General features: G+C 43.1%; 2 protein-coding genes across 3 annotated transcripts in view; both read left to right on the top strand.

Annotated features, from left to right (window-relative positions):
• RNF128 (ring finger protein 128, E3 ubiquitin protein ligase) overlaps window positions 1–8,723 on the top strand; it is a 42,567-nt gene extending 33,844 nt beyond the window's left edge. The window contains exons 4-8 of the mRNA XM_027687094.1: window positions 1,424–1,495; window positions 2,080–2,162; window positions 4,735–4,831; window positions 5,672–5,849; window positions 7,275–8,723. Of these exons, the coding sequence (XP_027542895.1) occupies window positions 1,424–1,495; window positions 2,080–2,162; window positions 4,735–4,831; window positions 5,672–5,849; window positions 7,275–7,411 (567 nt within the window). The 3' untranslated portion in view covers window positions 7,412–8,723. The remainder of the gene's footprint in view (window positions 1–1,423; window positions 1,496–2,079; window positions 2,163–4,734; window positions 4,832–5,671; window positions 5,850–7,274) is intronic.
• A 3,964-nt stretch (window positions 8,724–12,687) lies between these two features.
• TBC1D8B (TBC1 domain family member 8B) overlaps window positions 12,688–21,971 on the top strand; it is a 29,746-nt gene continuing 20,462 nt past the window's right edge. For both annotated transcript variants that reach the window (XM_027687024.1, XM_027687026.1), the window contains exons 1-3: window positions 12,688–12,900; window positions 18,850–18,960; window positions 21,842–21,960. In XM_027687024.1, coding sequence (XP_027542825.1) covers window positions 12,771–12,900; window positions 18,850–18,960; window positions 21,842–21,960 — 360 coding nt within the window. In that variant the 5' untranslated portion in view covers window positions 12,688–12,770. The remainder of the gene's footprint in view (window positions 12,901–18,849; window positions 18,961–21,841; window positions 21,961–21,971) is intronic.

Below are 21,971 nucleotides of genomic sequence, written 5' to 3'. Positions count from 1 at the left end.
TACTAATATTGCTGCATTCTTCCTCTGTTGATGTTACCACATGTTGATTTTTACCACATTTGCTACTCAGACTTCTAGGGGCCTCAGTAAAAAGCAGTACATGGCTGCTCTCTCAAACACTGACAAGGGGAACATCATTCCAAAGTTAACCATAAGTGACATACGGAAACAAACATTCATGTCTTCAGCAAAAGCTTCCAAGAAAACTCGTCTACTTCTTGTTCCTACAAAAATCTGCCTGAAAATGTGTTTGTATCCTCTATCTTTGGATTCTATCTGTCTCTTCCTTGATAGTTGTTAATAATTATCAGCTATTAAGCTCTCAAAAACCTGCACATGGATGCTCTATCTCAGGTCACCAAAACAATACTGATACACAAATAGCTCATTTTGCACCGAGACTGCTTGACAGTCTCTCAGGTGACTGTATAAATCAAGTTGTTTGCCATTAAGTGCTTCAGCACAGGGAATCTTGTGCAGACTTGAATGGCCAGTCCTTGTGAGTTTGTTACATGTCAGCAGCAGCCTTCCACCCACTTGTCCTTTTGTACTTGTGCCACCAGCACTGCACTTGGAATAGATTCATGTGACTGGGCTAAAATGCCTAAGGAGATGGAATGCTGGAAAGCTAACAGTGCGGGGCTCCTGCACAGAGCAGCTGAATTGGAAAGAGGCTTTTTGGTTAGCTGCAAAACTGAAGACTGATCTGTCCCTGAGGTAAGCATTGTGCTGGGACATCACTTCCAGAGCTGCCTGATACGCCTCCGTGTCCTGAGGCAGTAAGTGCACTGGCGAGGGAGAGGACAGTCCTATTCTTTGTGTTGGTGGAACAGCCCCAACCTGTGACCTTTAAGCAGAGAAGTTGGCTCCTGGGCTAATTCCAGTGCTGCATTGACAGCTGGACAACAACAGTTGCCAGGCAAGCTGTAAATTGGTGGGGACAGAGGAGTAGTTGAGGGTGTGTTGGAGGTGAGTGGGCTGATCGGTGCAGAATCTCTCACCGTTCATCAGGACGTGAGTGTGTGGCAGGAAGGTGCCATAAAGTGAGTAAAACTACTGACTGTTGGACTCAGTGTTCGATCTTCTGTACCAAGTCAGTTTGAAGGCTTCTGTTTGTTTTGGTTGGGTCTAATCTGATCAAGAAGAAACCCTTGGAATTCCCGTGCTTGTGAAAAGGTTGGGTAAAAGCAAAGCAGATGCTAGTGCCTTGTTGGTGAATCATCTAGTCAATAACCACATCAGTATGTCCTGAAACTCTGTTTCATGATGTCTTGAAATAGCATGGTCATGCTTACTTGGCTTGTTGTGATAAAATCTGGGTTCTAAAACTATTGCCTGCTCGCTAGTAGGCACCCGGGTAAGTATTAGTTACTTAATAGAAAAATGACCGTGTTTCATTAACCAGGACTGCTTTCTGTCACAGCGACGACTACGGGCCAGGGCTAAGAAGGCCATTGAAGAGATGCAGCTCCGCACCTTGAAGGAAGGGGACAAGGTAGGACTGATCCTATGACCTCATGTATGTTATGGCACAGCCTTTGCACAGAGCCTGGAGAGTGGTCCATAGTACTGGAGCAGGGTGTAGAAGTTTCTCTGAGCCCGTAACTGTTGGTGGCAGAGACAGTTCCTCTTTCAGACCATGTCCTTTTCCAGGCTGCAAGACTTCCTTATATTCTTATAAATCAGGTTATTTTGTTAGCTGCTTGTTTGTAGTCTTGCTGAGATGAGAGAGATCCTAATTTTGCTGGCACGGATGCTTAAAGGTAAACTAGTCTATGTAATCAGCTTCCCTGGCTTTTCTTTTTGTAACTAAAACTGGAGCTAGCAGTTTTTAAACCTCTACAGTACTGCCTCCAGTAATCTAAGCTGAAATTCTAAACCATGGGTTTAAACTTTAAATGCTTCTGTTGAAGTGTCAGCTTGACTGTGAGTAATCCACACAGTGTGTTTATATAAGATTATATGTGGGAGCATCTTGGATGACTTTAGCTAGACCCCTTTGTCTGCAGTAAATCTGACTGGAGTTCAGAGGAAGCTTTCAAAGTCTGTTAATGCTGTAAATTCATTTCACTGTTTTAGGAAACTGGTCCAGAGGGGGATTCCTGTGTTGTGTGCTTTGAACAGTACAAGCCAAATGACGTAATGCGTGTTCTGACTTGCAAGTAAGTTGTCTTCCAAACTGCCCCTTTACCCAAAATCTGTAAGCATGGCTGTTACTTGTTGTTCCTTCTGCTGTGTTAACAAAGCTCATCAAACTTTAATCAAGTTGTTACACAGCAAGCATTCTTGAATCTCTGTCAAAACAATGTTTTGAACAACAGGAACTGTGTAAATATGCACTTTTAGTGTGCCTCAATGGCCTGTGTTCATAACTTCCCCATGAGTGGACTGACAGGCATCGCTTGGCAGATCACAGTGCCCCTCAAGAGCATGCCAGGGCTTTTTAAAGATTTATTCCCTTGCTGATATATAAGAATGTTACCACTAAATTGCAGGTAACTGGCAAAACATTGCCGATTTCTTGTCCCTTAATTTACTGCTTACTAAGGGGGTTGTGCTTCTGCTAAACTTGTTAAACCATACTGGCTTTTGTAGTTTAGAAGAAGGCATTTCTCTTCTTGTATGCATCCTCTGAAATAGAGACCAAAATAGAACTATAGCAATTTATTTTTCTAGAATTCTCCCCTGTTGTATCTTACTGCTGTGGAAGTAGCACAAAGTGTAGCACAAAGACTGGGATTGCTCCTAAGGTGAGGAATTCAGCTCCTTCAGGACTTAAGGAAACTTGTTCTGTGGGACTCCCCCTGTGCCTGCTGAATGGGACTGCTCTGACCAAGTGTCTAAAAATCAGAGGGCTGTCATGTGAACTGCACAAATTGTGTACAGGAAGAGGTTTCATAACCTTTGGGCAGGGTTACAAAAAGCACTTGGAAAAATTTTGATGTATGAAAAGTTCTGTAGAATAGCAAAATCTGTAGCTGGTGTTGTGTGGTGGGCAGTGCCATCTGTCAAACACTGTCAAATCTGAGCTGGAGTTCCCTTTGCACCAGGTTACAGTTTTGCAAAGGCTTTTTCTGCTCCCAAGCAGTAGGACCTCTTAAGCTGTTTTGATAACACAAAGTTGGGCTGTTAAGGTGTTATCAACCAAATTCCTTGATCTAATGCTTAATACTTTAGAAAAAAGCAAAACTGAATAAGCTTTCAGGCATGGGTGAATGCTTAATCAGTTGTCTTGTCACGTCTATGCTCATGGGTAGTCTTGCTTAGTAATGAACTAAGTGCCATGAGTACAGAAACATTCAGACAAGCTCCAGATACTTCTGGCTAATAGGAGACCTGACTTCTCATTATTTCCCTATAAACCCTGATAATCTTGATATGAACTTGCAAAGAAAGCATGACTTATTGAGGTAAGAGTGGAGTAACAACTTCTGAACTTTGCTGCATTATGCTTTGCTCTAAGACTGCTTTTCCATACATTTGTGATGTTTCATTCCTCCCGGGCCCAAACGCAGCTCTAAGAGGCACATGCTTAAGATGACTGGATGGACTTGGTAATCTTCACCAGTGGTGATCTCTGCCAGTATCAACCATATTAAATTCTCTCTCACATGAGTTATAAACTGATATTTACTGCAAGAACATGCTTGATTTTGATGGTTGACCTCAACACTGAGACTTTACTTGTTGAAAGCATTTGACTGTATCTGTGAAAGAAGCAAGCAATCAAATGGTCCTGTGAGTCACACTGGTGGTATCTGAGTCCCTGGGGTGTGGGTGTTTGCCAAAGGCATTCTTGTCCAGAGAGTCAAACTGAAGGCATTTATAGTTGCAGATACACAAAACCAGTGGTAAATCCAAGGACTTAAAATAGTCAGGCATCCAGGAAGTTTCAAGTTGTACTCTAAACATTAAGTTGGTGCAGCTGGAAGGAAGTGCTGGTGGTGTGGGCTGAACTGGAGAATCCTTGGATCCTACTGGGCCATGGGCTACTGAGCACTGGATGTGGTGATCTCTGCCCTTGTCTCATAATAGAGCTGATTAATATTGAGCAGTGCCTGTCTGCCTTGCTGTTTCTATTCAGGCTGAGGGAACAGGCAGATTACAGGATTTCAAGTCATCCTCCTAAATCTGTGGCCTAATTTAGACCCATTGTGGAAGTGAATGTCTTAATAGAAGCACACATTTGCATCTGTGGTGGCTGAACTATATTTACTTTCTTGAGTGCACAGCCTGCCAGATATCCACTTGGAATACACAGTGATTGCATAGACAAAGCAAATGGGTGGGAATACAGTTTATCTCGAGGACATTACTCTGAGAGATGATTTGTCTCTGTAGTTCTAACAGAAACAAGTGGTATTTAGTCATCTGCATCTGCACTACAGAAGTTAACCTTAAAGCTGAGGCTGAGACGTCAATAATCGTATTTAGTTAAATTATCAACTGGGAATGTGCTTGAAAATGGATTTGGAAGAACAAAAGCTTTAGATTGATGTAGCAAAAATGATAATGCTGAATTCTAGCATGTTGTATCAAGATACTAATAAGCACAAACCAGCTACAGGCTGAGAGATCAACTATCCATAACCTTCAACTGAAACTTGAGGCAAAATAAGGTCATCCACTCTAGAAGGAATAAATTCTCAGTGTTACCAAAGGGTTCTTCACAGGTGGCATATAAGCAGTCTTCCTGGTATGAAACCTAACCTGTTGGCTACCTTCTTCCACCAGCCATGTTTTCCACAAGACCTGTATTGACCCCTGGCTTCTGGAACACGGGACGTGTCCACTGTGCAAATGTGACATCCTCAAAGTTTTGGGTGTTGAGGTAAGCCAGCAGTCTGTCACAGTGGCAGCTGCCATTGTCAGTATTACACTGATGCAGTAACCACATCTTGAGCTATTTCTTGCTGCCTCCAGAGCACTGGTGGTAAGCCCAGGTGTTGCCATGTCAGTGGCCAGATGCTACAGGACTGCTGTGTCCCTTTTAGGGAAACCTGCAGCTGACCTGGTCTGAGTTGGTATCACCTAAAGCCTTGGGCAGAACATCAGCCAAAGCTGACTATCATGCACGGAAGAATCGCTCTTAACTCTTGTGCTTGCAGTTAAGGGTGTTTATCAAAGCTTCAGGCAGACTCCAACAGCTCATACTCTCCCTGAAACCTCTGTTCAGTTCCTCAGTACCCAGCATCCTTGAAAAGTGAATGTGTTAGCATGGACATCATTCCTGGAGCCACATGATTTCCTAGGATACCTCAGGAATTTCTGATGTGTTCTATGTTCTTTAATTGCTCATTGCTGCAAGTGCCAGGGGAAACTGCTTTTGCCAATGCCTGACACTGCCCAGACCAGCTAAAATGTATGCCAGAATTTGCCTGGGGGAGTCATTTCTGCACTGAGTGGAAGGAAGACACTCTTTTTGTGGTACTGGGCAGTAAATGAGTGAAGAATGCAGCAGCTGTGTCTGAACTTCCCACTCAATTAGGCCATAACTGGTTTTCCCCTGTGATATTGGAGGTTAACAGCAGAACTTTTATTCCATTTTATTTTTTTTATCTCTGGGTAAAAGTGCCCTGGACTCAGTCCTTGCAAGTATTGGTCTCCTGGAAAGATGCAGCCTCCTATCAAGTTGTAACTTAACTGTTTTCTCTTTTTTTTTTCCACGAAGATGGATGTAGAAACACGGTCTGAGTCTGTGCAAGCCTCAGGATCCAGTGGGCAGAGACCTCTATCCACTGTCACTATGGTTAATGAAGACGATAATCTCAGTGAGACAGCGTCATCTGGATATGATTCTGTACAGGGCCCAGATGAATCTGCTCAGGAAGCACATGCACCATCAGAAAGTATGTCTGCTTTTTCTTCTGCCTTGCTGGATTGCATTGCAATTAGTTGCTTAGGCTGTGAAGTAGGGGGGTTTGCCGTAATAACATCTCACAGGGCTTGATATTCCCTTTTGTTTTACGCTTGATCTGACACTTGATCTTTGTTTTCAAATGAAACACAACCTTAGTGTGAATTAAAAGATGAAGCCTGTGAAAAGAGTAGTTAAAAAGTCAGAGGCTTACTACTTCAAGGGCAAAGAGATTTTTCCAAAGATGTCTGTCATCTCTTTGTGGAGATTTCATTTGGATGAGTGAGTGTTGCTTTGCTACCAGATCTATCTGCTTTAAGTAGTTATTTATTTACAGAAAACTTATGGGGAGTCCATCCTGCTCTAGTTTATTAGATGGTGCAGGAGAGAGATGACAGGTACTTCAACTAAATTTCAGATTTTACCAAGGCTGAGTCATCCTTGAACACTTTCAGAGAATTTGAAATTCAGTTAATTTGAAAAGACTGTCAGCTTTTCCAAATACTTAATCTTTTTGAACAATAGCAAACTAATTGAAAATGTCTTTTTTTGTGCTTAACTTTGCCAACACATGCTCAGTGTTGCTGTTGGTGTTAAAAATGGAAAGGTTCCAGCTAAACAAACAAAAGTAGCTATCCCCTGGACTGTGGCATGGTGTTGGGAAGAGGAGTAAGGGGGAAGCTTTTGGAGGTGAAAGGGATGCTCTCTTTTCTGGGGGAAGCCTACTTGATAGGAAAATGGCATTTGCTGCCTGCCTCCTGTGTTGATGTGTTATATAGCAAGTGATGTGTGTATGGGAGTGCCCTGTTCCAGCACCCCAGTAGAGCAGAGGACACTTGCTATGAGCTAAGCACCAGAAGTTGAAATTGCATCCCTACAGGCAACTCGAATGATGCTGGATTAGTTAGTTATATGGCTCAGGCTCTCGTGTATTCTCGCTTGGAGTGGGAAGGACACACAGGAACATCATCTGAACAAGGTCAATCTGTAGGGAGAAGGCCATCCTCTATGAACCAGTGTGGCCCCCACAGTTTATCCTGAACCTGGTCTCTTTAGGAGTTGGTCCTGATGCCTTCAGCAGCCCTAAAGATACAAGAACTGACAATCTCCTAGTTGGATTTCATAGCCTCATAGGGCCTTCGGTGGCTTGAGCACACAACCTCTGCTTGCTCAGCACTACTGAGCTGAGCAGGTATCTGTAGAAATGACAGGTGGTATCAAGAATGGGCTCACAAACTAAGGAGGGGCAGCAGATAGTTGGAGCATGGCCTTGGATTTCCAACTCTGCAGGAGAAGTGCTGGGAAAGGACCACTGCAGTGAGCTTCTGGAAATCAAATGAGCACGGTTCGCTTTAAGGTAGTAAAGCTGGCTTGTGACACTTCTTAACTTGTCTTGGCTTGGTTTTGTTCTGGACAGATGACAACACACCTCCTGTAAATGAAGAATCCCAGCCCTCCACTGTGACTGGCCTTTCGCACGGTGACAACCCAGGTTTTGAGGGAGATGAAACGCCAGCTTCTGAGGGCAGGGTCGTTTGTGAAGTCACACTCTAAGGACGTGCCCAGCAACACGGTGCAAGCCTTCTGCGAGGAGCTGCCTACTGCCATTCCATATATACCAAAAATTGCAAGACTGCTGCAGAAAATACTGCGTTGGCAATGTTAAGATAAATAGACTTGTTCAAATCACAATTGTATGGTTTGCCTTTCTTAAAACTGCATTTCCCACGTGAGTTTTAGCACTCTTCAGATAAAGCTGTCTTAAATATAAAGAAAACCAGCAGATTCTAACACTAAAACAAAAGTTCCATCTTCAACAAAGCTTCTCCTCAGTGTTTGAGTTGTTTAAATGAGAAGATTCTTTATGTTGTAGCTGTCTCTACTGGGAACTGTTTTGAGTTGGGTTTTTTTTGTTGTTTATTGTTTTAATTCAAGTGGATTTTCATTGTAAACAAATTAATTTTTGATCTGGTCTAATGCTTATTTACGACACACGGGGTTTTTTTGAACAACACTGTATTTAATGTTTCAGTGCACTAATTTGATAGGAGAAAAGTGCGAACTAATGCTTGTAAAACTGGATTTCGTCCACAGTGTCTTTGGTTCTCTAGTAAACCAACTGATTCTCTACCTCTCAACTCCAACCTGCCAACCACACATTCCTAAAGGGGAAGAAAAGAAAGCTGCAAGCTGACAGGCCAAATCTGACTTGCACAGTACCGTAAAGGGAACAACTGCAGGAACTTTTCAAGCCTTGTAATGTTAAACAGTCTGAAAGATCCTCAAGTGACTTGGGAAGTTATAACCATCTCTAGCACCAGCAACATGCCAGAGTCCCGGCTTTGTGGGAATCTGGGGTGACTTCAGAAAGAGTAAACTGAAGATGAAAAGATAGATTCTTCCCAAAGGATCTGCTGTGTTTTGTTCAGAAAATGATCCAGCCTCTGAAAGATGCTGCACTGTTGCTGTGCGTTGTCTTGCTCAAGTGCACCAGCTGCAGGGAGAGCTGACGTCCTGTGAGTGTGACAGAGGGCTGGAGAAGCTGTCTGCCACCTGTGTGGAGTTGGGATGGGGTCAAGGAGGAACACTGGGTGCCTCAATAGTAAGTGACTTGGCCTTGCCCAGCAAAGGTAACTAAGGACGTCTTACAAATGCACTTTATTTTTTTACCTCTGTCTCTCTGACTAGTTTCTAATATTAGCAGGACTTTGTCTTAAAGCCTGCAATAAAGAACTTCAGAATCTGGAGGGGAAAAGCAATGCATTTTATTAGTTAGAGTACAAATTAAATGGTTGTAAATATTTCATAATTTGTATTGAATTTGAATATGAAAATGTAAATAAAACTCTATTTTTGATGATCCTGACTGACTTGAAATATTACCAACTCTCATATGGAAGCAGATGCTGAATTTGCCCTGTCCCACAACCCTGAAACTCAAAAATCAGCAGTGTTTGCTCAAAGTAATTGGACTAAGGAGTGCTAATTATGTACAGGATGCTACTGTTACATGGATTGAAATTGTGTTGAGAGCTTAAAGCTAGTAGCTGTACTCAATATAAAAGAATTAATGGTTCTCTAGTTTTGCAGCTCAACTTGTGAGTCTGCCATGTTCTTGTCTGTGCAGATTTGTTTGTAACTAGCAGCTATGCAAGGGGCTTTGTTTAAAAAGGAAAGTGTAACTTTCATGAACACCATCTGTGATACTGACCTTGGTTCTGTTGCTGTCAGACTGCTTTAAAGAAATTTCAAAGCTCCACTCTCACTTTGTACTTCCAAGTTTCCGTGGATAGCAGCTGTCTTTCTGACCCCACTTAGGGGACTGTGCAGCAGATTTTTCATTTGTTTTTGGTGATGCTACGGGCTCAAATGGCTCTGGGTCATGTATACATGTATATGAGCACTGTCGAATGACAGACTCTTTCCTCTTAGCAAGAGGCCAACAGGAATGTGCCTGAGGATTCCTGAAATGCAGTACAAACCTGTTGTTATTGTGCAGTAGTTTTGGGGTTTGCTACAGATACCCTAACTTTGTGTGTAAGATAATGGAAATTATGTGCCTATGAGTTTTAACTGTTGCTAAAATGTCCGCCTCTTGACTCAGTTAATGTTCCCGTTGAGTCACACAGACATGTCAATTCTTCTGCCCCCAAAGAGCAAACTGAACAGGCTCCAGCATCATCTGGCAGTGTTTACTCACTGCTGTCACCTCTCTCCCCCAGGAAAGCTCTGATCTAGACACTCCACTTGAACATTTGTGTGCTCTCAAAGGGGGACTGGGAAAGATTTTTTTTTTTTATCCCTGCAGGAGTGGAAGCTTTGTCACCTGGGGTTGGATTACTGTGCTGTCTTGTAAACCAGGCTTTACAACAGCGGGACTTCATTTTAAATCCCAAAGCAAAATAATAACACTTTCTAATATTGAGGAAAACTTTCAGGTGTTCCCATAGAAATATAGTTTCAGCTGAGATTTTTGCTTAAGGGAAAATGCAGGACTTATGATGGGGCTGCAAACAATAAAAGCAGTTTGAGTCACAAGGGGAATTGGACTCTTCCCATAAAATGGAGAGGCTTAGTCTATCTCAGCCTTTAGATGGAAAGATCTGCACTTCTCAAGTGCCTTAGTAACAGCTGGACAGGATACCTCGGCTGTGTGATTTCACATAATTTCCTTGCATGTTTAACACACACCAGCACAGAAGGTAGCCCTGTCTTTTCACCCAGGTTTAAACTAATGTTTTTCCTGTGCAGATTTGAATGGGGCTGCACTCCTGCAGCGGTGTAATGGCTGGCAGGTTGGAAGAGACCGAAGAAAATCTACTGGCTTTGGCAATTTAATTGTGGTTTCAAGAGAAACTTGAAACTAAATTGTAGCATTCATGCACTGGTTGTTCAACTGTTAAATATGCAGAATGCAGCCAACACTTATTTATATAGCTATTTATTTATATGATCTTGACTATGGTTATTTGAGGGAAGTAATTTACAATTTCTAGGAGGTCTTTAATAAGCGAAATAAAAATTCTGCAGCACTAAATGGATCTTTGTGGTGTAGAATGCATTGATTAGACTGTAGCATGATTATGCACTGATTAAGAAAGTTTTCAAGTGGCTATAAATAAATTCCTCCAAGCTGATAGAAGGGCACTCTTTGCATCTTAACACTATTTGATTAAGAATCAAATGCCTAAGGGAATGGAAAAAAGGAAGACATCCAAGACCTTGAAACAAGGAGAGGAGAACAAAACAGACATTTTCCAAGCAGTAGCATTTTGCTGTTAAATATTTATCCAGTTAACAAGGTTTGAGCTTACATAAGCAAGCCACGTATGTCCTAACATGTCCAGCATGTGTGAGTCACCAAAAGGCAAGCTAAAAGGGTAGGAAATGCCAAGGGCATCTCAGAAAATCTGTGTTAAGTCCTTAATTTCTTATATCCAAGGGCTTGTCTAATTGTGGACAATGAAATGGTAAACACTCTCTCTGGGAATGCTCTTAGAAGAGCAGGATCCAGGCAGGAACCGTTGTGTTGGTTCAGCTGGTAAATCTGCAGCAATGTCTGTTACTCGGGTGGGGGATGGAAGAAACTGCCTCATGAAGAGCTGTGTGCCAGTGTATGTGGGAGTTGTTTGCCTTGTCTCATTAATGTTTGATCTGTGTTAGTTACCACATGCTGGCTAATGACTTCTATTTAATTTTTCCTTTCTAGTAAAGGTAGAGCACCAGAAATTTTTGCTTCCTATTCTGTTACAGAAACAGGTTAAGAAAATAGTATTAGCTAAACCTACATTCAGTCCCAAAGGTGAAACTTTTTAATACTACAGCTTCTCTTGCTGTGGTGCAATAAGTGATTGGAAGAAAAGAAAAAAAAGTTTCATGCCAGTACAATTCACCCAGTTTTGAAGCCTCCCCATGAGTTAAATGCAGCTGCACACTCAGGTCTGCTTTCACACTAGTGCCTTTGAGTAGGTGGTTGTTACACAGCTGGAACTGGACAGGCATTGCCAAACAGTTTCTGTGAGTGCTTGGCAAAACCTCGCTGTGCCTGTGCTCACAAATAGACCAGTGCTGGCACCAGCTGTTTTGGTAGTGAAGTACTATTGAAAGGCATGAAGGAAGGCAGGATAAAGCAAAAGTGCCAAGATTGCAACGTGTAGTTAGTGCATGATGTGCACATTTTTTTTTAGAAAGAGCTCAAATTAGAGGCTGAGTTTAAACAATTGTGTGCTGCATTTTTTGTATGATACACAATCAATAAAGCATTATCCTTAAAATCTTAGGAAGGTCAATTATGCTGGAAAGAGAGTGCTAAGGGAAGGGAACTGCAGGTAAGTTCCTGGGAAACAGGAAGATTTACTCAGTTGTAGCAAATGACAGGTTCTGTCAGGACCAGGAGTGAATCTTGCATAGAGGTAGGAAAAGACAATAACTCTGGGAAGTGTCCAGCATCAGCAACCTGGATCAGAGGAGACATGAAATCTGGAGAAGACATCAACACAGAGGACTGTAGAAAAAGCTGATATGCAAGTGCAGTCCTGACGAGTATGAAAGCCACTGTCTTGTTCCTTAACATCATACATTGATTTATTCTAGTGCAGAACAACTGGTAAAGTCAGTCTGCACATAATCTGAAGAGGACAAATGCTGAAAGTCTTGCAGGCAAATCATGAAAACACTGAGACCACAAGTCAAGCTGCTGTTAAGGCAAATTAGCATTGAATTGTGCTGTGTGATGGAAGCAGTGAGGCAGATTGTCGTTGTGTAATGTGAAAGGTAAACAGGCAACGCCGACCATATGTCTGCTCCTGGAGCTGGGGGGTCTGGGGTGCCGTGCTGGGTGCTGCTCACGGATCCCTGCCGGCCTGGGGGTTTTCCCCGTTTCTCTCCTTGCCCCAGCCTCCGCGGCAGCGCAAGGCTGAGCGCTGCCAGGAACACACACCTGGGAGCCAAACACCGTCCGTGGTGACGTCTGTCTGTCTGTCTGTCCTGCGCGCTGGGCCAGAACTGAACACGGGACTTGTGCCACGGGCAGAGCGGCCACAGCAACCTCCGCCCCGCCCGGGGCGGGAGCAAGGGAGGGACCGTGTGCGGGAGCGGCACAAGAGCTTCTCCCTACGCCCGGGGCACAGCAGTGCTGGGACCCCCCGATCCCCGGTGGGCCGTGGGGGCTGCGAGCGGGGCCCCCCCGCACCGGCAGTGCCGCCACGCGTCCCCGGCCGCCCAGGGCCCGACGGGAGCTGTAGTCCTGAGGCAGCAGCGCTGCGAAGCCCTTTCGGCGGCGAGGACTACAGCTCCCATCGTGCCTCGGGGCGCCCCCCCAGCCCCCCCCGTCTCCCCTGCCTGGCACCGCAGCTGCGAGCGCGGAGCGGGGCCGGGGCCGGGGCTGGGGCGAAGCGCCGTGAGGGGCCGCGCGATGTGGCTGAAGCCCGAGGAGGTGCTGCTGAAAAATGCCCTCAAGCTGTGGGTGCAGGAGCGCTCCAACCAGTACTTCGTGCTGCAGAGGCGGCGGGGCTACGGCGAGGAGGGCGGAGGCGGGCTGGCAGGTACTGCCAGGGGCAGGGGCAGGGGCAGGGCTGGGGCGGGAGGAGGGCGGTCTGCCGGCCCTGGGACCCCCGGCCAGCGGGGCAGGGAGGGCGCCCGTCCGAGTTCGGGAGCCCTGGAGCTTCGTGGGTTTCTCCCGGGGCTCTTCTGTCCCTCCTTTCGGCCCCAGGTGCAGCAGAGCCCGGCGGGGACGGGCACCGGGCAGGGCCGGGGCTCCGAGCAGCCTCTGCCCCAGCGCAGCCCGGCGCCGCTCCACGGGCAGCTCGGTGGAAGGGGACACGACTGGAGAAGGACGGATCGGGCTTGCTTTGGCAAAATGCTCATTTCCAAAGCCCTTTTCCTGTGTGCATCTTGGGCTGCTTGAGACGAGCTCCTGCTCAGGCATTTCTGGTCGCTTATTTTAAAAGCAAGTATGTGATTTGATGGAGCTTGTCGGGGAGGGGTGGGTCAGGAAAGTGACAGGACATTGACCACTGTATAATAAACTTTATTCCGGGAGAACTTCGAGGTATGGAGCCGAGTTTCTAATTCTTGTCTGTTTGTATCATTCGGCACTGCAGGGGCCCCAGCTACCGCTGAGACCTCGGTGGTGGTGGTGGTGGCTATTCTGACTAGAACAGACTCCTTCATAGTCTGGTGGTGTCTGTCATTGACCCCGTCAAGGAGAAAAGAGCTGCAGGGAATCAGCCCAAAGTTGTTCTGCGGTGGGATGTGGTTCTCGAGTGTTTTGCACCTCTCTGGGCTCTCTTTAATTGTGTCATCCTAAAGCAAGCTACGTTAAACATGAGCTATGTTGTCCTGCGGAAACATTTATTAATTCAGCTGGATGAAACCACAAAGTCCAAACTTCTGGCTGGTGACATTCAGATGTAGAAATGGCCCTCACAGCTGGAGGTGGGACATTCTTCACTGGCATCTGAACCACTGGCAGGGCGCATGGAAAGTGTGAAAAGAAAGCATCCCAAAACCTCAGGTTGTCTTCTTGGCGTATTATAGATAGATAGCTAATGTCAGGCTTTGGCTTAGAACCAAGCATGATATATTGCAGGCTTGAAAGTCTTGTGAGGATCAGGCTTGATGGCCTCTTCTCTGCCTCAATATATTTGGAAGCCAAGGAAATGGATTTGGTATGAAGGTTGTCATTTTGTGTGATAAAATTCATTTAAGGACTGTGATTGAAATGAAACAAAACTGGAAACAGTTGTTCATCTGAAAACCTCTTCATAGGCTCCCAGCTGGCAGACAGCTGGGCCTTCCTGGTGCCCTTCGGGTTTTGGTGAAGGTGAGGCTTCTATCACTGCTCTCCTATCCTTGATGGCTTTTCAGAGTGTGGGAAAACAATTGGATGGGGTAGTTGCTGTACTAAGCTTTTTTTATGTTGGCATTGTATGTTTTATTTCTCTGGCTTTTCTTATAGACTCTCGATAGATTTCATCCGAGCAAGTTCAGTTTTTCACTGGACAGAAACCAAAAGAGTGAGGTGTTCTTAAGATTAACAGGACAGTTGGATAAAAATGCAGTTACATTTGTGTTTGCAGGTTTTGAAATATTAAAACTTGCTAGATATAAGCCAGCATGATTTGCTGTGCCTAAGTTTAACTCAATATTGCTGTGTGTCACTCGAGAAAATTAGAGCTTCCTTTAGGAAAAAGAAAAGCAGAGCTGTTGTCTAAGGAAGTCATCACAAATGTACCAGTAAAATCTTGCTGTCCTGAAGAGCATTTTGCAGCTGGTGAGACAAGGCTGGAGGTGACTGGCAGCACTGAGGGGCTGGGGGGTTATGAGTGAAGGAGGCAGGCAGCAGCGCAAGACCCGGTTGTGAGGGAAGAGAGGGGCAATGCCTCAAGACAGGAATGGGGAGAAGGACGGGCAGTGCTGCAAGGTTAGAATAGCAGTAACAGGGACTGATTGAGGAGACAGCAGCAAAAGATTCCCAAAAATGCAGGGGTACACTTGGTTAGATGGGCTTTAAGGAGGGGAGATTTGAGTTTTGAGGAAGCAGCCAGTACCTGGTGAAAGGTACAGACCAAGGAGCAAAAGATAAATGACAGCAGAGACACTTACCTGAAGGAAGGCAGGGAATTCTGGTGCAGTCCTAGGTGTAGAATGAAGGCTGCAGTTGGATTTGTTTCGTTGACCCCTTTGGACTGATAGTTACCAGTTTGTAATCTGTAGGTGATACAGGGAGGTGTTGTGGCCTGTGTGCACACCCAGCACAGCGCTGAGTTGGCTCCTGTGGGTAACAATGAACAGTAACACCTTGTACTGGTTGTGCTCAGCCTCGGCTCTCTTCCTGCAGATGTGCACCTGCTTAACTTTACATTTCATTCTCTTTCCATTTTAGACCTTCCCTAAGGATACAGGTGCTGTAACCTGTCTGACTGGTTCTCCACTGGATAATTATCATATGAGGGACTGTCCCAAAGTGTGTGCTGTGTGTCTGGCAGTGCAACTGTGTGACTGTGTCCTCTGGTTGTTCTGCCTTCTGCAGAGCCACTCTGGGAGAGGTCTCAGGTTTTCTAGAGTGTATGGATAAGAGTATAGTCATGAATGCATGTGCTGTAACCAAAGTCTGGTGAGATTAAGCATGCTGGTCACAAAGCTCTTGCTTTGGTTCTAGTGTAGGCAGGACCTTGATTAGGAGATGGGTATTTCAGGAGTAGTGATGTGAATGAGCATTTGGTGTCATAAAATTGCAGTCTTTCACTGAAATGTGAGCAAACAAATTGTTTTCTGCTTCCACAGTTTCAATTTGCCTCTTTCTGCTTGAGAAAGATAAGTAAAATGCAACTGTGAGAGCAGAAAAACTTAAAAGTTATATATTTCGTTGGAACTAGTCTTCCCTGCTTGTTGTATGTGCTGTGCTTAGAAAGGTAGGGAAAACCCTTGGCTTTTACTGTAATTAATTACTGACCTCAAATGCACTGTTATGCATTAGAGAAGAGACCAGGCCTGTGCTAACTTTGCTTCAGAAGAACAGTGCTCTTTAAAAAAAAAAGACAGAAGCATGTTTGCTTCTGATTCTTCATCAGTAAAAGGAAACTGATATTAGTGTTTGCATTACACTACTCCCACAAAGGATAGGAAGGAATCAAATTGCTGTAAATAAAGCAGACCCTTAGCAATAAAAAAGCTGTAACTGATGCTATTTCAGGGGAAAGAAATCTTTGAGATTGTGGGTTGAAAAGGACCCAAAACTCTGCCAATATTAGTACCCTCTGGGTGTACTTGGTGAAATAAATATTGAAGAACAAAATGGTGTTGCTTCCAAATGGCAAAATGCTGGGCAGTTATTGATGTGTAACATAGTGACTTTATTGCCCTAACTTGATACCATTGAGAGCAAAATTCATTGCTGATATGTTTTTGGGGCATGTCTCTGAGCTAATGTTGGTATTTTGCTAACCAAGGCTTTTATAAACTCTTGTGACGAACACATCCATATTTCAAACCTATTCTGAATTCCCTCTATTTTTTTTTCTAGGGTATTTTACCCCATTTACTGAAGTATCTAAGGTATTTCCCGGTAGTTTTACTCAAGCAGCTATGAAACTGAAAATGTTTTTAAAAGCAGAGCCCTTTCTCCATAATGTGCATCACTTTCTGTAGGTACAGCTGAAGTCACTCCCTGAGCAAGGCAGGAGGATGATTTGGGTGGAATCCCCAGGAGAGACTGTGGGGTCTCACTTTGAGCAGAGATGAAAGTAGGTGACCCTCTGTAGGTTGTCCCTAAAATTGGTTCCCTTTGGGAAATAGCAGTCCAACGGAGTGCTTTCTGAGAATCACCCAAGAATTTGAGGGTGCAGAAACCCTGACTGATAATAAAGTATTCCAAACATTGGCAGCTCATGGAGCACTTTCAGGACTAGGGTTAGCCGAGTGATCCTCTGCTTATTCCTCACAGTTGTGCCAGCGGCCATAGCCATGGAATTAGTTTGTACTGTACTAAGGGAGTGTTGATCGGCTTAAGCACAAACCTGTAGTCCAGGATGCCATTCCCGGACACAGCAGCACTGACTGGTGGGACTGCTGAAGTGACCTGGTACAGTTTAGTGTGTCTAAAATCTAATGTCCTTCCAAGCAGATGGAAGCTGTGATGGCATTTTGAGGAGTGCTGCTTTCTAGTGTGCTGTGGTAAGCCTTGGCTCAAGCCGAGTTGCATTAACCTTATAAATGCTCAATAATGTCCTTGTACTGTATATTATAACAGAAAATGTTATTAGGAGAATTGTGAATGAAATAATGCTGAAGCAAAGCCAACTTTGAGATCAGCTCAGTGTCATGACTCATTCAGTAAGGCAAAGCTCTTTAAACAGACATAAGTGTTGTTACTTATTCAATGTCTTTCTTCAGTCAGGAACTACAAAATAATTTTACTTTCCAACAGCAACTTTCAATCTATGATTTGCAGAAAGATCAGAGAGTGTTTTTGTTTGATATAAGGCACTGCTCTGTTTTGGTTTATTGTTGTTGTTTTTGTTTCTTTGTTTGGGTTTGTGTGTGTGTTTTTTATATTTATTTACTTCCATGTTTTTGAAGAGAAGCAAAAGCATTCTGGAACTTGAATAGTCACAGTAAGATAGTCCCACAGGCTCTATGCTGAAGGTGTATCCTTAGGAAATGCATGCTCTGAGGATGAGTGTCTAGACATCTCAATTTTGCCATATTTTGCTTTCTTGTATTCTTTTACCATTGCTATTTTTCAGAATCTGAGAGGGGTTAACGGAAAGAACGTGGAACACAAAGTACAAGAAGCCAACCTAAAATTTCTGAAATAACTTTTCAGGGATGCATTTGAATTGTCTAAATCTAGTGCTTCTAATAGTATATTAAAAGCCAGAATCAAAAGATCATTTTCCATTAAACAGGGAAGGGGATTTAAAGATTTAAAGGTGCTGTAAGGGATATATTAACTTTGCATGCCAGCTCTCTCTCCAAATAGCATTTTTGGGGAATACCTTGCATCCGTGATCTCAGCAGGTTTGTGGAACTGACTTTACAGCATCTCTGGGTAGTTGTGTCTTGCTTTTTTGGGTAATGTCATCTCTTGTTTTGCTGTTCTTTGGTAGGAGAATAAGAGCCTTGTGTGCTTGCTTCAGTAGCTTTGCTTCAGTTGAACTTTCTGATTCTGTGGCCATGCTAGAAGGATGCAAACATAGGAAATATAGGAAAGAAGCATAAGATCCTGTTGCTTGTATTTTTGTTCATGTTCTAGCAAGAAAAGGTTTTATTGTGCATCAGGAACTAAAAGCCTGTGTTTTTTCTTCAGTATGGATTTTTCTTTTAGAATTCCCTGATTCTTAAATTTTAAAGGAACTGTTAAGATATCTGGGCTAATATTTTTATTAGTGTGCAGCGAGAGAGAATGATTTGCTGGCCAATATAAAATGCACACTAATTTTCCCAGGAAACATTTTACTCCCAGCTCTGGAGAGATGAAATTATCTCCTTAATGAAATCAGTATATTTTGTTCTGTATTCTGTTTAATGGAAGCTAATTCAATACTTAGTGGCAGGGAGGTGACATAGCCAATTATGGTCTTCCAAGGGCTCTTTCCTGTGACTGAAAAACAGAACAACAGTCAATGACTAATTAAGAGTTTGTTCAATTACTGCTTGTGCTCACTGAAGGCTGGGAGCTGCCCTGTTACGTTTCCAGTTGTCCCCTGGTTTCCCACACTGCATGGCTGTCGCTTCCATGGGGGTCATATCAAAAAACTTCTTCACCCTCATTGTGTGTCTGTAATGGCTTTTACTGGATCTAAACATCATCACCTCCCATAGAAGTTCCTCTGGGAGTATTTTGTGCTCAGTTGTGCTTCGTATTTTCTCAGAGTTCATTAGTCCTCACTTGGGCATCATTCCTGTTCCTTAAGAAATGAAGCAAAGGGGAGTGTACGTTTCCAAACTTCAGTTTCACTGTGCTGTGTACATTTTCTTGACCCCAACAGGTCTTCTCGTGGGAACATTAGATGCAGTGTTGGACTCTACATCAAAAGTGGCCCCGTTTCGCATCCTGCACCAGACTCCAGACTCTCAGGTCTACTGGTCCATCGCATGCGGTACGTCCTGGGCTTATACAGGGAAAAAGGAGGGTGCAAAGTACGGGGTCCATTTTTGGATTAATCCTCTTGTATCATTATTCATTCTCATCACCTCTAATTGGTTTAAAATCATTTGTGAACCTGAGATTGACAGCGGTGGTTCCAGTTGTTCGGAATAGGTCTCTGGGCTCTTCCTATTACACCTTCTGATCTCCTGCCTTCTACAGGGGTCCATCAGGTACCAAGGCCTTTGGGTGCTCACAGAGTGACAGAGGCACAATCTTTTCTTCTGTAAGCTGCAGGTATAACTTGACACAGTTCAGGATGGACTCTTAAGGGTCAGCTTATCCCGAAGTGTGCTGTAGATAGGAATAACAGTAGCTGCTTATCCTAATACTTTTGTCTGGTTTGTCTTTGCACATTAAAACAAACCAGGTTCCCAGTCATGGTCAGAGCCAAATTATTCCTCATATCTGTTGCTCTCATAGTATAAAAGGTTCTCTCTCTTTCTCATGTTGCATTATTAATCAGTAGGAATGGAAAAGTAAATTAACCTTAAGGTTAGAGTATGTGGTTTTTTCCTAGACCATGGTTTTTGATAGAGTGGCAGACAGAGTTTATTTTGTTGTGTTTTTGGGGGGGTTGGTTGGTTGTTTTGGTTTCTTTTTTTTTTTAGTTTTTTTTTTTTGGTTTTTTTTTAGTTTTTTTTTTAGTTTTTTATTTTCACTTTAAGTTTTGTAACTTCTCCTGAAAATGAATTCTTAATTGCTTTATACAGGCTGCTTAACTACTGGGTGTCCAAAGAGGCCTCCATTCCCAAAGTTGAGAGAAGCCTGTTATTCTTTGCATGCAGCATTGTTTTTTCTTCTGAGGCATGATCTTGTCTTCATATTGAAATCAATTAATATTGTCATCTGGTTTAATGCTAAAGAGTCATTGTTGTGGAATTAATCTATTTCTTAGTTTTTTTGAAAACTCTGAATGCATCTATATTACAGGGAAAGAGAACCACGTATTTTAGTTAATTTTCCTTGCTTTGATGTATTTTAATTAGTAGTGTTCTTTAAGGAAACAAGACTCCATCTAGACTTCTCTGGGCTCTCAGCCTTCCTTTTAGTTGCCTGTGGCAAAAGATGAGCTTTTCAGGAAATCTGCCATTTTGCAAACACATGTGCATGAGTAATTGCCCTAGGAACTGTTACACTGTTGTTACATTGGATTTTGCAGTTATCTCTTTATTAGGAATTTGCAGTGCATCATCTTAAATGAAAACTTGTGCCTCTTGCTGTCTTTTCTGTGCAGTTAGCTGTTTTGAAAATACAGATTTGTTCTTGTAGCTTTAATTTAATGTAATTCGTTGCATGTCACTTGAAAAGGGCAGCCTTATAAAGTGGATGGAATTTGAACAGTTTGTGAATTGGCAGTAAATACATTTCAGGACCACTTCTGAAGTCATCAGAACTGGTGGTGACATCAAAAAGGTACTTTGATATGTCTGTTGGAAGTATACCCTGAGGAATCGTACTGCCATCAGGTCAGCCCTTGGGAAAATACAAAGGGTAGTCTTCATTTTAGGACTAAATTTATATAAATTCTGTGCTGCACAAACATCCTTTACACCAAAAGGCTACATATGTAATTGTACTTTTTACTAGAAAACAGATTGTTTGTTCCGTGAAGAAATTGATGGGATGACACTTTGTTCTTGCTTTATATATATAAGGGTCTGAAACAGTGCTCCTAAACCATTTAAACAATTTTTAAACAGTTTCATCTTTACTGTTTCACCTCTGTGCTTCTGATTCACACTGTGACTCAAATAATTGGTCTACATGTGTAGTCTGAGAAAAAGAATTACTTTCGCTCTTTAATTGCTGTGTTAATTACTCTTGATATAATTTTTTAAGTGTTGTTGCAAATCTACCCAGTGTAATACAGTCTGACTATTTAACTGTATTTAGAGCAATTTCTATTCATTCCCAAGGCCACTTTAATTAATTCTGTGGAGTCAGTTAAAAGTTTTTTAATTAGCCTTTACAAAGTAAGCTGAGAAAAGCAATTGTTAAAGGTGTGTTCTTGCTTGGGGGTATTGGAAGTATGTAATTACACTGACTGATTTGATTTGTGAGCGTTCTTCTGGAGGATGGAGCTACCAATTAATTTATATTCTAGAATGCCTTTATTCAAACCTATATGAATTCTATCTCTCTCTTTTCCTTTCCCTGTCCCCCAGCATGTGTTGGGGAGTCACCTGTCTTTAAAGCACCAACTCAGTAGTGACTTTGCTGGAACTCTACTGTTTCACCCATGTCATCTCAATCTTTGCTGCCTCCTGGTGATGTTTGCTTTATGTCCTCACATGTTAGAAGGGGTTTTGCACAGCAGGTCCCAGTCTTAGAGTTCTGCTCTGGAAGCTGTTATGGACCAGTTATCAAAGAGCTGAGGAGATATCAAAGGCCTAGATTTCATTTTCTTCTGAGCCTCATGTGTTTGGTCTCACGTTTCCCACATTCTAGACTATTAGACTGGGAGTGTTGTGGCGATGCTGAGTCTGTGCTGGGGAGGTGCTGCAGAGAGGAAGGAACTGTCAGTCCAAGTCAGGCTTTAGCACCGAGCCCACACAATGCTGACAAAGCTGTGATGCTTCTGGATCTAAAGGCCAGAAATAGAGCTGCATAAAGGGCTTGAAAGATAAAAACACAGAATTGCACATGTTTAATGTACACCGAGTACCTCTGCAGTGTACACAAGAGGTAACAAGAAATTTGAGACTTATGATTTGGACTTGTGTAACTAGAGTACTCTGCAAATCAGGAATTTGCTAAGTATTCTCTTGATTAATACTTTTAGTGAAAGTCTCTTCTGATTTTAAGCAATACTAATTTTCTCTTTTAATCAGGATCCAGCAGAGAAGAAATAACAGAACACTGGGAGTGGTTAGAACACAATGTTATGAAGACTTTATCTGTATTTGATTCGAATGAAGATATTACGAGCTTTGTCCAGGGGAAGATAAGAGTAAGTAACAG

Source organism: Neopelma chrysocephalum, unplaced genomic scaffold (genome assembly GCF_003984885.1).
Source record: "Neopelma chrysocephalum unplaced genomic scaffold, ASM398488v2 Primary Assembly neopelma1_73, whole genome shotgun sequence".
Lineage (NCBI taxonomy): Eukaryota > Metazoa > Chordata > Aves > Passeriformes > Pipridae > Neopelma > Neopelma chrysocephalum.
This window is presented reverse-complemented; position numbering and strand designations above follow the sequence as displayed.